At 37.3% G+C, this 16,845-nt stretch overlaps 1 protein-coding gene across 1 annotated transcript in view; it reads left to right on the top strand.

Moving 5' to 3' along the window:
• Positions 1–16,845, top strand: part of IGSF9 (immunoglobulin superfamily member 9) — a 217,708-nt gene that overhangs the window by 86,242 nt on the left and 114,621 nt on the right. Inside the window, exon 4 of the mRNA XM_053719910.1 lies at positions 10,181–10,332. Within this exon, the coding sequence (XP_053575885.1) occupies positions 10,181–10,332 (152 nt within the window). The remainder of the gene's footprint in view (positions 1–10,180; positions 10,333–16,845) is intronic.

Genomic DNA, 16,845 nt, shown 5'->3' with positions numbered 1-16,845 from the left:
AATTTATATTGTTTAAGTATAATCTAATAGAGAACCATACAGTAATCTAAACGGATATATTCAACAAATATAATTTTAAGTCCGCAATATAAATAAAAAAGTTAAGATAATTTACAAAACAAGCAAAACTAAAGGGAAAGGAACAAATAGGATTTATTCTCTAAGGAAACACCCTATATCGAAATCTAAGTTTAGGCCGTTCGGTTTAAGCGATTTTAGATCAAAAATCCATTTGGTCTCTTTTTTAAGTAATTCTGACTGTGCATTTCCCCCTCTCCAGTTCTTTTTCAACTTGTCTATACCCATATATGAAAAACACTTCATATCTCCCCCATTACAGGTAATGAAGTGTTTTGGTATAGGGAGATCTTTGTTCCTATCTAAATCGTGATTTTCAATCGACCAGATATGTTCACGAATTCGGTCTCGTAGGGGTCTTTCTGATTCCCCTATATATTGCTTGCCACATTTACACTGTATTAGATAGATAACCGATTTGTCTGAGCACCTTATGGTGTCTCTAATTTTATAGGATTTTCCTGTGACAGTTGATTTGAATTCCTTTTCCTTTTTGGAGTGTTTACACGCCTTACAGGTTAGGCATGGAAAAAAACCTTCTAAGGTGTTACCTTTTAAATCCATTTGTTTTTCTTTATTCATAATCTTATGTCTATTTTTATTTTTATTTTCAGTTGGTGCTAGAATGGACTTTAGGTTTCGAGCCTTCTTATAAATAATTTGTGGTTTTTTAGGGAGTAGAGAGCCTATGAGCTCATCGTTCTTTAGTATTCCCCAATGTTTTTTTAGGATTTTTTCTATCAGAAATTTATTATTACTATAATTTGTGATAAATGGAATAAATAAGTTATCCTCTGCAGCTTGTTGAATTCTTTTAGGGTTTTTTTTATTTTTAAATCCATTTTTATTTACCAAATCACATCTATTTACTTGTCTTATTTCTTGTCTTATTTCCTCTATCTTTTTATCATTATAGCCCCTATCTACAAATTTCTGTTTTAATTTTTCAGACTGACTGTCAAAATCGGTTATATTTGTACAATTTTTCTTTATACGTAGGAACTGTCCTTTAGGAATATTCTCAATCCATCTTGGATGGTGACAGCTCGTGTGGTGGATATAGCTATTTGCATCCACATTTTTAAAATGTGTTTTTGAATGTATTTGATTGTTCACAGGGAATAGTTCTAAATCTAAGAAATTCACACTTTTTTTGCTTTTTTCACAAGTAAAACGGAGATTCATCTCATTATTATTCATACTTTCAATAAACTCATTTAACCTAACTTCATCACCCCTCCAAATAATAAGGATGTCATCTATATAACGCTTGTAAGACACCAGGTTTGCTCCAAAGTTGGTATTGCTGAGAAAAAAAGAACGATGAGCTCATAGGCTCTCTACTCCCTAAAAAACCACAAATTATTTATAAGAAGGCTCGAAACCTAAAGTCCATTCTAGCACCAACTGAAAATAAAAATAAAAATAGACATAAGATTATGAATAAAGAAAAACAAATGGATTTAAAAGGTAACACCTTAGAAGGTTTTTTTCCATGCCTAACCTGTAAGGCGTGTAAACACTCCAAAAAGGAAAAGGAATTCAAATCAACTGTCACAGGAAAATCCTATAAAATTAGAGACACCATAAGGTGCTCAGACAAATCGGTTATCTATCTAATACAGTGTAAATGTGGCAAGCAATATATAGGGGAATCAGAAAGACCCCTACGAGACCGAATTCGTGAACATATCTGGTCGATTGAAAATCACGATTTAGATAGGAACAAAGATCTCCCTATACCAAAACACTTCATTACCTGTAATGGGGGAGATATGAAGTGTTTTTCATATATGGGTATAGACAAGTTGAAAAAGAACTGGAGAGGGGGAAATGCACAGTCAGAATTACTTAAAAAAGAGACCAAATGGATTTTTGATCTAAAATCGCTTAAACCGAACGGCCTAAACTTAGATTTCGATATAGGGTGTTTCCTTAGAGAATAAATCCTATTTGTTCCTTTCCCTTTAGTTTTGCTTGTTTTGTAAATTATCTTAACTTTTTTATTTATATTGCGGACTTAAAATTATATTTGTTGAATATATCCGTTTAGATTACTGTATGGTTCTCTATTAGATTATACTTAAACAATATAAATTGATACTGGGACAATATAATTGACATAGAGAGTTGTTTTTTAAAAAAACTTTTAAAAAACCTGTTTTTCCCTGCGGGATGTGCTTTGGACGGGATAATATAGGGGGTGCAAGTGAAAAATGAAAATAAATTTCCCCTTTCTGTATGTCTCTACGAATCCATTATAAATAAAAATGATTGTTAATCTTAAAAGAATCTAAAATTGATCATCAAATAAGCTGAAATTTGAAGGGCAAATTGTGCATCTCTAAATGTATTATGAATAAGAGCAGAAAGTAACAATAGAAAAAATGTATCATTTTGTATCTGTATCGCAGTTCCCTTTGTTTTGAATTAATGCCTAACCAATCATATGCAGGGGTGACGGTATAAAAGACCTGACCTCCCATCTATCAGGAGCTTGACAAAGGCCCAGACCGGGCTGAAACGCGTTGCTCCGCCCACTTTTCTAACACACAGGTGACTGGAACTAATTACCAGCGCCGAGACCGCACAGAGACCCAGAGCACAGTTTGGTCTATCTGGCGTGAGTGCTGATACGGATTGTAAAAGACAAGAGGTTTCCTTCATTTCGGGGATCCATCCAGCAGTGATCTAATCCAGGACCGCTATAGAGAGACAGCTGGGACTTCATAAAGCATTTTCGGTGTAAGTAATAAGTGAACACCTTAAATTTTGGCTCTCTTCCTGTCTGTTCATTTGGATCTCATCTCGTTACAGCTCCGGTTAAAATATCACTAACTTCCAGCTGACGTGGATCTTCCTTGGTCTCCAATGGGATCTTTGTTCTCTATCTCGAATTAACCATTTGTGATAGTGATTGTCTCATTGTTGTTTTATTGTTATTTTATTTATGCAATTTTATTTTGAGGTTTTTAGGGATTTTATTGATACTACATTGTCAAACGCCTGATCAGAGTGTTTTTTAAATTTGGTTTTAAAAGTATTTCTGTGCACGATTAAGATTGTAATAAAATTTGTTTATTTTTTACTTGCACCATTACTCTGGTTCATCCTTAAGCACATCCCTTAATCAACTACCCAGTTTTCACATATTTGTAAGGAATTATCATTTCCATCGTACTAAGGTAATTTATTGTTTATAGTATACAATAATTAGAACCTTTGCATTACCAATTTTAGCTACACGTTAGCGCCAAGGGTTATTATAGTAATATCCTTATTACTATTGTATGATTGTATATATATATATATATACACACATATATATACATACATACACACTCCCCCAAAGTCTAGTAGGTGAAATGCTGCATTGGGTAGGTGTGGCAAATATACTGATTTTAGCTTATTGGATTGGATAATACTTATTAGGCATGTCCTTGTATAATTGCTAAGTGTATTGCATTTCTGATTAAAGGGACAGTAAACATCTTGAGATTTTTAATAAAACAACTTTGCAATATATATTCATATATATTTGCGATCTTGCTCGAGACTAGATCGCAAAGGAGGCGGAGTTATGATCTGTGCAAAATCTTCCTTTAATCCCAGACCAATATCAGTACACAAAACACAATCTTTTGAATGCGTAGCTGCCGGCCTCTCAATAGATAGAGGATTCCGAATACTGATAATATATAGACCCCCAGGAGATGGGAAGAAATTTCTTCATGAACTCCCAGACCTGTTGACTGGCTTAAAGGGACATAATACTCATATGCTAAATCACTTGAAACGGATGCAGTATAACTGTAAAAAGCTGACAGGAAAATATCACCTGAGCATCTCTATGTAAAAAAGGAAGATATTTTACCTCACAATTTCCTCAGCTCAGCAGAGTAAGTTCTGTGTAAAAAGTTATACTCAGCTGCAGCCCAGCTGCAGGTAAAAAAAATAAAAAATTAAGAAATGAACTGCAGCCAATCAGCATCAGCAGTGCTGAGGTCATGAACTCTTACTGTGATCTCATGAGATTTGACTTAACTCTCATGAGATTTCATAGTAAGCTTCCTTTACCTGATTGGTGAAATAATATGAGAGTTCACGAGGCTCATCCTTTCAGCTGTCCTAGGACAGACACACTAAAATGCTGCTTAGAAATCCTTTACAATGGGAGGTGGCTACTGAGGAACTTTTGAGGTAAAATATCTTTCTTTTTTACATAGAGATGTTCAGGAGATATTTTCTAGTCAGCTTTTTACAGCTATGCTGCATCACTTTCAAGTGTTTAAACATTTGGGTATTATGGCCCTTTAATCCTTGAACACCCCAGATGGCTTATATTGGGAGAATTCAACACTTGCATTGACGACACCCTATCCCTGCTTGGGCAGGGTCTCCTTAGCTTGAAGAGTTCACTCAGCTTCACACAAATCGTCGCCACTTCCACCCACAGAACAGGTCATACACTTGATCTAGTTTTCCGGTCTGGACTAGAAGTGTCACCAGTAAATGTAAATCCAGTTACTTGGTCAGACCACCACTCTATTCACTTCGCCATTGTATCAAAATCAACCAGACACTAGCCTCATAACCTGATCAAACACCGCTCATTAATAGGAGTGACACCATTGGATGTAGCATCACATATGGATCTAAGTGAACTAATGGGCACCTGCACCCACTTTTACAAATGTGGATACAAATGGAATTAAAAGCACCATAAAAAAGTTGCACCCTACTGCGTGTGATTTAGACCCTGCTCCAACCCAACTCATATCTGGATGCATTGAAACACTCGTCCCAGCCCTCACAAAAATAGTGCAGTGTTCACTAAAAACTGGAGACTTCCCAGATCCTCTAAAAGAAGCTGTGGTAAAACCAATCTTAAAGAAACCTTTATTAGAACCAGACTGCATGACGAATTACAGACCAATATCCAACCTTCCTTTTCTGGGAAAAATAATTGAAAAAATAGTGGCAACTCAACTGGTAGCCCATCTATCACACTTGAACATATTTGATCCTTACCAGTCAGGCTTCAGATGCCACCACAGCACTGAAACAGCGCTAGTCTGAGTGCTAAATGACCTCCTTAATGCAAGAGACAAAGGTGATTACTCCATCCTAATCCTCTTGGACCTCTCAGACGCATTTGACACCATTGACCATAGGATTCTAATAGAGCACTTACAACATATCTGTGGTCCAGGAGGCACAGTCCTTAACTGGTTTAAATCTTTACTCGCTGGTAGATCAGAGAGTAACATCAGGATTAAGCTCATCAGCACCGACAGGACTGACCTACAGAGTTCCACAATGATCCATCCTGTCTCCCATGCTATTCGCAATTTACTTGCTAAAACTGAGGGACGTCATTAGGCGACATGACCTAAGGTATCATTTTTACGCTGATAACACACAACTCTACTTCTCCTTTGCTCCAAATACCACAGACCCAGCACGCCGCATTAACTGTTCTGTTGCTTAACAGACCTCATAGAATGGATGAATGCTAGCTGGCTCAAAGTGAACCCAAACAAAACAGAGTTACTCTTGGTAAGAGGACCTCGGGCATCAAAAATATCCCACGATCACCCAGCTGGCCTGGAGCTAGGAGGCTCTGAATTTGTTAGTTCAGCAAAGGTACAAAACCTGATTGCAGCTGAACTATCATTTAAACAGCAGATCTCCTCAGTAATAAAATCTGCCTTTTTTTATCTGAAAAACATAGCCAGGATACAACACTTAATTCCACCGGATGATATGCCAACATTAATCCATGCATTTACATTCTCTAGACTAGATTACTTCAATGCACTTTACTTGGGCCATCCAAAAAAAGAACTCCATTACCTTCAGACAGAAATGCAGCAGCCAGACTACTGACCAAGCAAAGTCGCTCCTGCCACATAACACCTGTTCCCCACTCCCTGCACTGGCTCCCAATTAAATGGCGAGCATATTTTAAAATTGGCTTACTGACCTTCAAAGCCTTAAACAATCTAGGTCCACAGTACCTGAAAGAGCTCCTAACACCCTACATCCCTTCCCGCTCACTTCGGTCAGCCAGCACATCCCTCCTGTCAGTGCCAAGAATAAAGACAAACTCAGGCTACAGGGCATTCAGCCACGCTGCCCCTACCTTCTGGAACTCTTTACAGTGCACAATCAGAGAAGCACCGTCGTCCTTACAGACTTTTTAAAAAAAAAAGCGAAAGACCCATCAGGCATTTAGTCCACTTATCTAACCTTCAGAAACTCCTAAATTTTATGTCTTATGTTTGTATATTTGTAAAGTGCTTTGAGTCTCACAGAGAAAAGCGCTATAAAAATTGCAAATTATTATATTATTTTGCCCCTTTCGTATAATTTAACTAAAAACTAACAGCTAGATTACGAGTATTACGAGTTTGCCTGTCAGGTCAAAAAGTGAGCGGTACAGCCTATAACTACAAGATCCGTACCCTAAACTGAAAGTCGGTAGTTATGGGTTTTACGCTAGGAAGCCGTAACATAAAACTCATAAACTACCTATTAACCCCTAAACCGAGGCCCTCCCGCGTCGCAAACACTAAAATAAAATGATTAACCCCTAATCTGCTACTCCCGACATCGCCACCACTATAATAAACATATTAACCCCTAAACCGCCGTACTCCTGCATCACAAACACTAGTTAAATATTATTAACCCCTAATCTGCTGTCCCTAACATCGCCACAACCTACATTACTGTTATTAGCCCCTAATCTGCTGCCCCCCAAATCGCCGCCACTATACTAAAGTTATTAACCCCTAAACCTAACCCTAAGTCTAACCCTAACACCCACTAACTTTTAACATAATTAAAATAAATCTAAATAAAAATTACAATTAATACCTAAATAATGTAATGTTATTAACTATTTACTAGCTACCTAGTTAAAATAAATACAAATTTACCTGTAAAATAAAACCTAACCTGTCTTACACTAACACCTAACATTACACTACAATTAAATAAATTACATTATTTAAATACAATTAACTAAAAAAAAAAAAAATAAACACTAAATTACACAACAAAACTAAATAAATGATCAAATATTTAAACTAATTACACCTAATCTAATAGCCCTATCAAAATAAAAAAGCCCCCCCCCCCCAATGAAAAAAAACCAAGCCTAAACAAAACTGCCAATAGCCCTTAAAAGGGCCTTTTGCGGGGCATTGCCCCAAAGAAATCAGCTCTTTTACCTGTAAAAAAAAATACAAACAACCGCCCAACAGTAAAACCCACCACCCACACAACCAAACCCCCCAAATAAAACCCTATCTAAATAAACCTAAGCTCCCCATTGCCCTTAAAAGGGCATTTAGCTCTTTTTCAGCCCAAACCCTAAGCTAAAAATAAAACCCACCCAATAAACCCTTAAAAAAACACTAACCCCCGAAGATCCACTTACAGTTTTTGAAGACTGTACATCCATCCTCAACAAAGCTGGGAGAAGTCTTCATCCAAGCGGCAAGAAGTCCTCAACGAAGCCGGGAGAAGTCTTCATCCAAGCGGCAAGAAGTCCTCAACGAAGCCGGGAGAAGTCTTCATCCAAGCGGCAAGAAGTGGTTCTCCAGACGGAGAGAAGTCTTCATCCAGACGGCATATTCTATCTTCATCCTTCCGACACGGAGCGGCTCCATCTTCAAGACATCTGGCGCGGAGCATCCTCTTATTTCAACGGGCTACTGAAGAATGAAGGTTCCTTTAAGGGACGTCATCCAAGATGGCTTCCTTTGAATTACAATTGGCTGATAGAATTCTATCAGCCAATCTTTTGGCTGATGCAATCAGCCAAATGGATTGAGCTTCAATCCTATTGGCCGATCCAATAAGCCAATAGGATTGAGCTTGCATTCTATTGGCTGTTCCAATCAGCCAATAGAATGCGAGCTCAATCCTATTGGCTGATTGCAGCAGACTTCTCCCGGCTTAGTTGAGGATGGATGTCCGGTCTTCAAAAACTGTAAGTGGATCTTTGGGGGTCAAAAAGAAGAGGATGCTCCGCGCCGGATAACTTGAAGATGGAGCCGCTCTGCGTCGGAAGAATGAAGATAGAAGATGCCGTCTGGATGAAGACTTCTGCCCGTCTGGAGGACCACTTCTTGCCGCTTGGATGAAGACTTCTCCCGGCTTCGTTGAGGACTTCTTGCCGCTTGGATGAAGACTTGGATGTCCGGTCTTTAAAAACTGTAAGTGGATCTTCGGGGGTTAGTGTTAGTTTTTTTTTAAGAGTTTATTGGGTGGGTTTGGTTGTGTGGGTGGTGGGTTTTACTGTTGGGGGGGTTGTTTGTATTTTTTTACAGGTAAAAGTGCTGATTTATTTGGGGCAATGTCTCGAAAAAGGCCCTTTTAAGGGCTATTGGCAGTTTAGTTTAGGGTTTTTTTTATTTGGGGGAGGGGCTTTTTTATTTTGATAGGGCTATTAGATTGGGTGTAATTAGTTTAAATATTTGATCATTTCTTTTTTATTTTGTGTAATTTAGTGTTTATTTTTTTTGTAATTTAGTTAATTGTATTTAATTAATGTAATTTATCTAATTGTAGTGTAATGTTAGGTTTTATTTCACAGGTAAATTTGTATTTATTTTAACTAGGTAGTTACTAGTCTACCTAGTTTAAAATAAATACAAACTTAGCTGTGAAATAAAAATAAAACCTAAGATAGCTACAATGTAACTATTAGTTATATTGTAGCTATCTTAGGGTTTATTTTATAGGTAAGTATTTAGTTTTAAATAGGAATTATTTAGGTATTAATTGTAATTTTTATTTAGATTTATTTTAATTATGTTAAAGTTAGTGGTGTTAGGGTTATGTTAGGGTTAGGTTTAGGGATTAATAACTTTAGTATAGTGGCGGCAACGTTGGGGGCGGCAGATTAGGGGTTAATAAGTATAATGTAGGTGGCGGCGACATTGGGGGTTAATAAGTGTAATGTAGGTGGCGGCGACACTGGGGGCGGCAGATTAGGGCTTAATAAGTGTAATGTAGGTGGCGGCGATGTCAGGGACGGCAGATTAGGGGTTAATAAGTGTAATGTAGGTGGCTGCAATGTCGGGGGCAGCAGATTAGGGGTGTTTAGACTCGGGGTTTATGTTAGGGTGTTAGGTGTAAACATAACTTTTCTTTCCCCATAGGAATCAATGGGGCTTCGTTACGGAGCTTTACGCTCCGTGATTTCAGGTGTTAGGCTTTTTTTTAGCCGTCTCTTCCCATTGATGTCTACGGGAAAATCGTGCACGAGCACATCAAACCACTGCTTGTATTTGGGTGCGGTATGGAGCTCAACGCAACCATATCGCCTGCAGAAGCCGGGTTTTTGCAAACCTGTAATAGCAGCGCTATTAAAGGTGAGCGGTGGAAATAACTTGCAAGTTATTAGCGAGCCAGCCATAACGCAAAACTCGTAATCTGCCTGTAAGCAATTTATAAATCTCAGAACCTGAAATGCATCTAAGAACTTCTAAAGGCTAACCCTGACACATAGCTTGCTCTAATTGGCTTTATCAGATAACAATTGCAAAAAGTTTTACTTTATACTAATTTTACTACAAGCACTAGCCTTGTCTGCAGACTAAAGCCCAGATTGTTTACTCTAAATAAGGCAAATGATGGGTGGAGTTTAGCTATTGAAAAACAATTGCAGTAAAAAGGATGTTATTTTGTTTTAAAAACATTAAGACTTGGCTAAAATGTTATTCTATAGCAACACAAGACAAATGTCTTGTAATTACAAGGTGTTTACTGTCTCTTTAAAACCAATTTGCTTTTAGCATAGATGGGCTCCCAGACATCGTGTGGGTTATAGCAGGTGATTACATTTATTTATATGTTTGACTCTTAGAGTTACTGCACTTTGTTATATTAATGTATATCATTTTAAGGCTTTTATTTCACTTATCTTGTTGCAATGTGAGTCCTCGGTATAGTAAAATTATTGTAGGACATAGCTGCCACACTGAATATCCGCATAATCAGTATATAATTTTGCTGCTACAGATGTGACAGGGAATTAGCCAGCATGGCTGCATGTTTTGTAACAGAGATGTTCTCTTTCCCACAGCCCCTCCTACTTTCCGTGAAACTCCGCCCATGTATGTCGAAGTGCGTGTTGGAGACACCCTCACCCTCACCTGCCTGGCTTATGGGAACCCACAGCCAGTCATTTTGTGGAAACGAGATGACATTATTATAGAGGCTGGAGACAAGATCCAGGTCTGTAACGCAACACGTAATGTTCTTAGCTCTATCATATGTAATTTGGATAATACTCAGGCTACTTCCCATTCCATACACACTAATGTAATCACCCATTCCATGCACTGACCATAATACTCAGAAATACTCAGGCTACTTCCCATTCCATACACACTAATGTAATCACCCATTCCATGCACTGACCATAATACTCAGTAATACTCAGGCTACTTCCCATTCCATACACACTAATGTAATCACCCATTCCATGCACTGACCATAATACTCATAAATACTCAGGCTACTTCCAATTCCATACACACATATGTACTTAACCATTCCATGCAATGACCATAATACTCAGTAATACTCAGGCTTCTTCAAAATTCCATACACAATTATGTACTTAAGTATTCCATGCACTGACCATAATACTCAGAAATACTCAGGCTACTTCCCATTATATACACACTTATGTACTTACCTATTCCATGCACTGACCATAATACTCAGTAATACTCAGGCTACTTCCCATTATATACACACTTATGTATTTATCCATTCCATGCACTGACCATAATACTCAGTAATGCTCAGGCTACTTCCCATTCCATACACTGACCATAATACTCAGTAATACTCAGGCTACTTCCCATTCCATACACACATATGTACTTAACCATGCCATGCAATGACCATAATACTCAGTAATACTCAGGCTACTTCCCATTTCATACACACTTATGTACTTACCTATTCCATGCACTGACCATAATACTCAGTAATACTTAGGCCACTTCCCATTCCATACACACATATGTACTTACCTATTCTGTGCACTGACCATAATACTCAGTAATACTCAGGCTACTTCCCATTATACACACTTATGTACTTATCCATTCCATGCACTGACCATAATACTCAGGCTACTTCCCATTATATACACACATATGTACTTACCTATTCCATGCACTGACCATAATACTCAGTAATACTCAGGCTACTTCCCATTATATACACACATATGTACTTATCCATTCCATGCACTGACCATAATACTCAGTAATACTCAGGCTACTTCCCATTATATACACACATATGTACTTATCCATTCCATGCACTGACCATAATACTCAGTAATACTCAGGCTACTTCCCATTATATACACACATATGTACTTATCCATTCCATGCACTGACCATAATACTCAGTAATACTCAGGCTACTTCCCATTATACACACTTATGTACTTATCCATTCCGTGCACTGACCATAATACTCAGGCTACTTCCCATTATATACACACATATGTACTTATCCATTCCATGCACTGACCATAATACTCAGTAATACTCAGACACACATTATTTTTTGTTTTGCTTTTGAGGTGTGTCACAGTCTACTGGTAAAGTGGTGGCAGTTCTGCTTATCAGCAAACAAGCAATTAGTCCTGATACATATCTGCACTTCCTCCTTTAACATAACTCTTTTTATGCCCAAAACATATTTAAAGGACCAGTAAACACAGTAGATTTGCATAATCAACAAATGCATGATAACAAGACAATGCAATATCACTAAGTCTGAACTTCAAATGAGTAGTTGAAACTTGCCAGAACAAAGTCTATTTCCACTTCCCCTGTGTAATGACAGCCATCAGGTAATCACAAATGCATATACGTATACTCTGGGAATTCTTGCACATGCTCAGTAGCAGCTGGTGACTCAAAAAGTGTAAATGTAAAAAGACTGTGCATAATTTGTTAATGGAAATAAATAGGAAAGTTGTTTAAAATTGCTGCTCTCTCTGATTCATGAAAGTTTAATTTTGACTTGAGTGTCCCTTTAAACAGTGCACGATTACTATAATACACAGAGAAATCTAGATTTTAAATAAATTAAACTTTCATGTTTCCGACTGGTATGTAATTTTAAGAGAGTTTTCTATTTACACCTATTATCAGGGGCATCAATGCACTGCTGGGAGTTAGCTGGTGATTGGTGGCCTCTCATTGGCATGTGCTCAGCTAGCTCCCAGTACTGCATTTCTGCTCTGGAGTTGACTTCATATTAGTGTTTATCCTCTTTGTATTATTTATATGTAAATAATACTGTGTTTTTTTATTTTGTACTTTTATTTGCCTTTAATTCTTAGGATAGCTTTTGCAGTCTTTAATTATTGGAAAATATTATACTTACCACCTATAATGAAAGCCTGTTTCATGAATAAACCACCTAAAAATATGCATACCTGACTACAAAGTTACTATGTAATACCCATAGCACTTGTACACGTATTGTAACATCCATAATACTCATTCTTTATGTGACCTTAAATACTGAACTCTTCTTTACATGCTTACCATTACATGGAAAATTACTCATTACGTACACACTTAGCATAACACTCAGGGTACTCACCAATGATATACACACTTACCATAACAGGGTACTCACCAATTATATACACACTTACCATAACAGGGTACTCACCAGTTATATACACACTTACCATAAGAGTACTCACCCATTATATATACACTTACCATAAGAGTACTCACCCATTATATACACACTTACCATAACAAGGTACTCACCAGTTATATACACACTTACCATAACAAGGTACTCACCAGTTACATACACACTTACGATAACAAGGTACTCACCAGTTATATACACACTTACCATAACAGAGTACTCACTGATTATATACACAGTTACCATAAAAGGGTACTCACCCGTTATATACACACTTACCATAACAGCATACTCACCCATTATATACACACTTACCATAACAAGGTACTCACCAGTTATATACACTCTTACCATAACAGGTTACTCACCAGTTGTATACACACTTACTATAACAGAGTACTCACCCGTTATATACATACTTACCATAACAGCGTACTCACCCGTTATATACACACTTACCATAACAGAGTACTCACCCATTATATACACAATTACCATAACAGAGTACTCACCCATTATATACACACTTACCATAAGAGTACTCACCCATTATATACACACTTACCATAACAGAGTACTCACCCATTATGTACACGCTTACCATAACAGGGTACTCACCAGTTATATACACACTTACGATAACAGAGTACTCACCCATTATATACACACTTACTATAACAGAGTACTCACCCATTATACACACACTTACCATAACAGGGTACTCAACAATTATATACACACTTACCATAACAGCGTACTCACCCATTATATACACACTTACCATTACAGGGTACTCACCCATTATATACACACTTACCATAACAGAGTACTCACCCATTATATACACACATAGCATAACGGGGTACTCACCCATTATATATACACTTAGCATAACAGGGTACTCACCCATTATATATACACTTAGCATAACAGGGTACTCACCCATTATATACACACTTACCATAACAGAGTACTCACCCATTATATACACACATAGCATAACGGGGTACTCACCCATTATATATACACTTAGCATAACAGGGTACTCACCCATTATATATACACTTAGCATAACAGGGTACTCACCCATTATATATACACTTAGCATAACAGGGTACTCACCCATTATATATACACTTACCATAAGAGTACTCACCCATTATGTACTGTACACACTTATTATAACAGAGTACTCACCCATTATATACACACTTACCATAACAGAGTACTCACCGATTATATACACACTTACCATAACAGAGTACTCACCGATTATATACACACTTACCATAAGAATACTCACCGATTATATACACACTTACCATAACAGCGTACTCACCCATTATATATACAGTTACCATAACAGAGTACTCGCCCGTTATATACACACTTACCATAACAGCGTACTCACCCATTATATATACAGTTACCATAACAGAGTACTCACCGATTATATACACACTTACCATAACAGGGTACTCACCAGTTATATACACACTTACCATAAGAGTACTCACCCATTATATATACACTTACCATAAGAGTACTCACCCATTATATACACACTTACCATAACAAGGTACTCACCAGTTATATACACACTTACCATAACAAGGTACTCACCAGTTATATACACAGTTACCATAACAGAGTACTCACCCATTATATATACACTTACCATGAAAGACTCACTGATTATATACACACTTACCATAAAAGGGTACTCACCCGTTATATACACACTTACCATAACAGCATACTCACCCATTATATATACACTTACTATAACAGGGTACTCACCCGTTATATACACACTTACCATAACAGAGTACTCACCCATTATATACACACTTACCATAACAGAGTACTCACCCATTATATACACACTTACCATAACAGAGTACTCACCCATTATATACACACTTACCATAACAGGTACTCACCCATTATATACACACTTACCATAACAGGTACTCACCAGTTGTATACACACTTACCATAACAGAGTACTCACCCATTATATACACACTTACCATAACAGGTACTCACCAGTTGTATACACACTTACCATAACAGAGTACTCACCAGTTGTATACACACTTACCATAACAGAGTACTCACCCGTTATATACACACTTACCATAACAGAGTACTCACCCATTATATACACACTTACCATAACAGAGTACTCACCCATTATATACACACTTACCATAACAGAGTACTCACCCGTTATATACACACTTACCATTACAGGATACTCACCAGTTATATACACACTTACCATAACAGTGTACTCACCCGTTATATACACACTTACCATAACAGAGTACTCACCCATTATATACACACTTACCATTACAGGGTACTCACCAGTTATATACACACTTACCATAACAGAGTACTTACCCATTATATATACACTTACCATAACAGAGTACTCACCCATTATATACACACTTACCATAACAGAGTACTCATCCATTATATACACACTTACCATTACAGGGTACTCACCAGTTATATACACACTTACCATAACAGAGTACTCACCAGTTATATACACACTTACCATAACAGAGTACTCACCCATTATATACACACTTACCATAACAGAGTACTCACCAGTTATATACACACTTACCATAACAGAGTACTCACCCATTATATACACACTTACCATAACAGAGTACTCCCCCATTATATACACACTTACCATAACAGAGTACTCACCCGTTATATACACACTTACCATTACAGGGTACTCACCAGTTATATACACACTTACCATAACAGAGTACTCACCCGTTATATTCACACTTACCATAACAGAGTACTCACCCGTTATATACACACTTACCATAACAGAGTACTCACCCATTATATACACACTTACCATAACAGGTACTCACCAGTTGTATACACACTTACCATAACAGAGTACTCACCCATTATATACACACTTACCATAACAGGTACTCACCAGTTGTATACACACTTACCATAACAGAGTACTCACCCGTTATATACACACTTACCATAACAGCGTACTCACCCGTTATATACACACTTACCATAACAGAGTACTCACCCATTATATACACACTTACCATAACAGAGTACTCACCCATTATATACACACTTACCATAACAGAGTACTCACCCATTATATACACACTTACCATAACAGCGTACTCATCCATTATATACACACTTACCATTACAGGGTACTCACCAGTTATATACACACTTACCATAACAGGTACTCACCAGTTGTATACACACTTACCATAACAGAGTACTCACCCATTATATACACACTTACCATAACAGCGTACTCATCCATTATATACACACTTACCATTACAGGGTACTCACCAGTTATATACACACTTACCATAACAGGTACTCACCAGTTGTATACACACTTACCATAACAGAGTACTCACCCGTTATATACACACTTACCATAACAGCGTACTCACCTGTTATATACACACTTACCATAACAGAGTACTCACCCATTATATACACACTTACCATTACAGGGTACTCACCAGTTATATACACACTTACCATAACAGAGTACTTACCCATTATATATACACTTACCATAACAGAGTACTCACCCGTTATATACACACTTACCATAACAGCGTACTCACCCGTTATATACACACTTACCATAACAGAGTACTCACCCATTATATACACACTTACCATAACAGAGTACTCACCCATTATATACACACTTACCATAACAGAGTACTCACCCATTATATACACACTTACCATAACAGCGTACTCATCCATTATATACACACTTACCATTACAGGGTACTCACCAGTTATATACACACTTACCATAACAGGTACTCACCAGTTGTATACACACTTACCATAACAGAGTACTCACCCATTATATACACACTTACCATAACAGCGTACTCATCCATTATATACACACTTACCATTACAGGGTACTCACCAGTTATATACACACTTACCATAACAGGTACTCACCAGTTGTATACACACTTACCATAA

The sequence above is a fragment of the Bombina bombina genome, chromosome 1 (genome assembly GCF_027579735.1).
Source record: "Bombina bombina isolate aBomBom1 chromosome 1, aBomBom1.pri, whole genome shotgun sequence".
NCBI lineage: Eukaryota > Metazoa > Chordata > Amphibia > Anura > Bombinatoridae > Bombina > Bombina bombina.
This window is presented reverse-complemented; position numbering and strand designations above follow the sequence as displayed.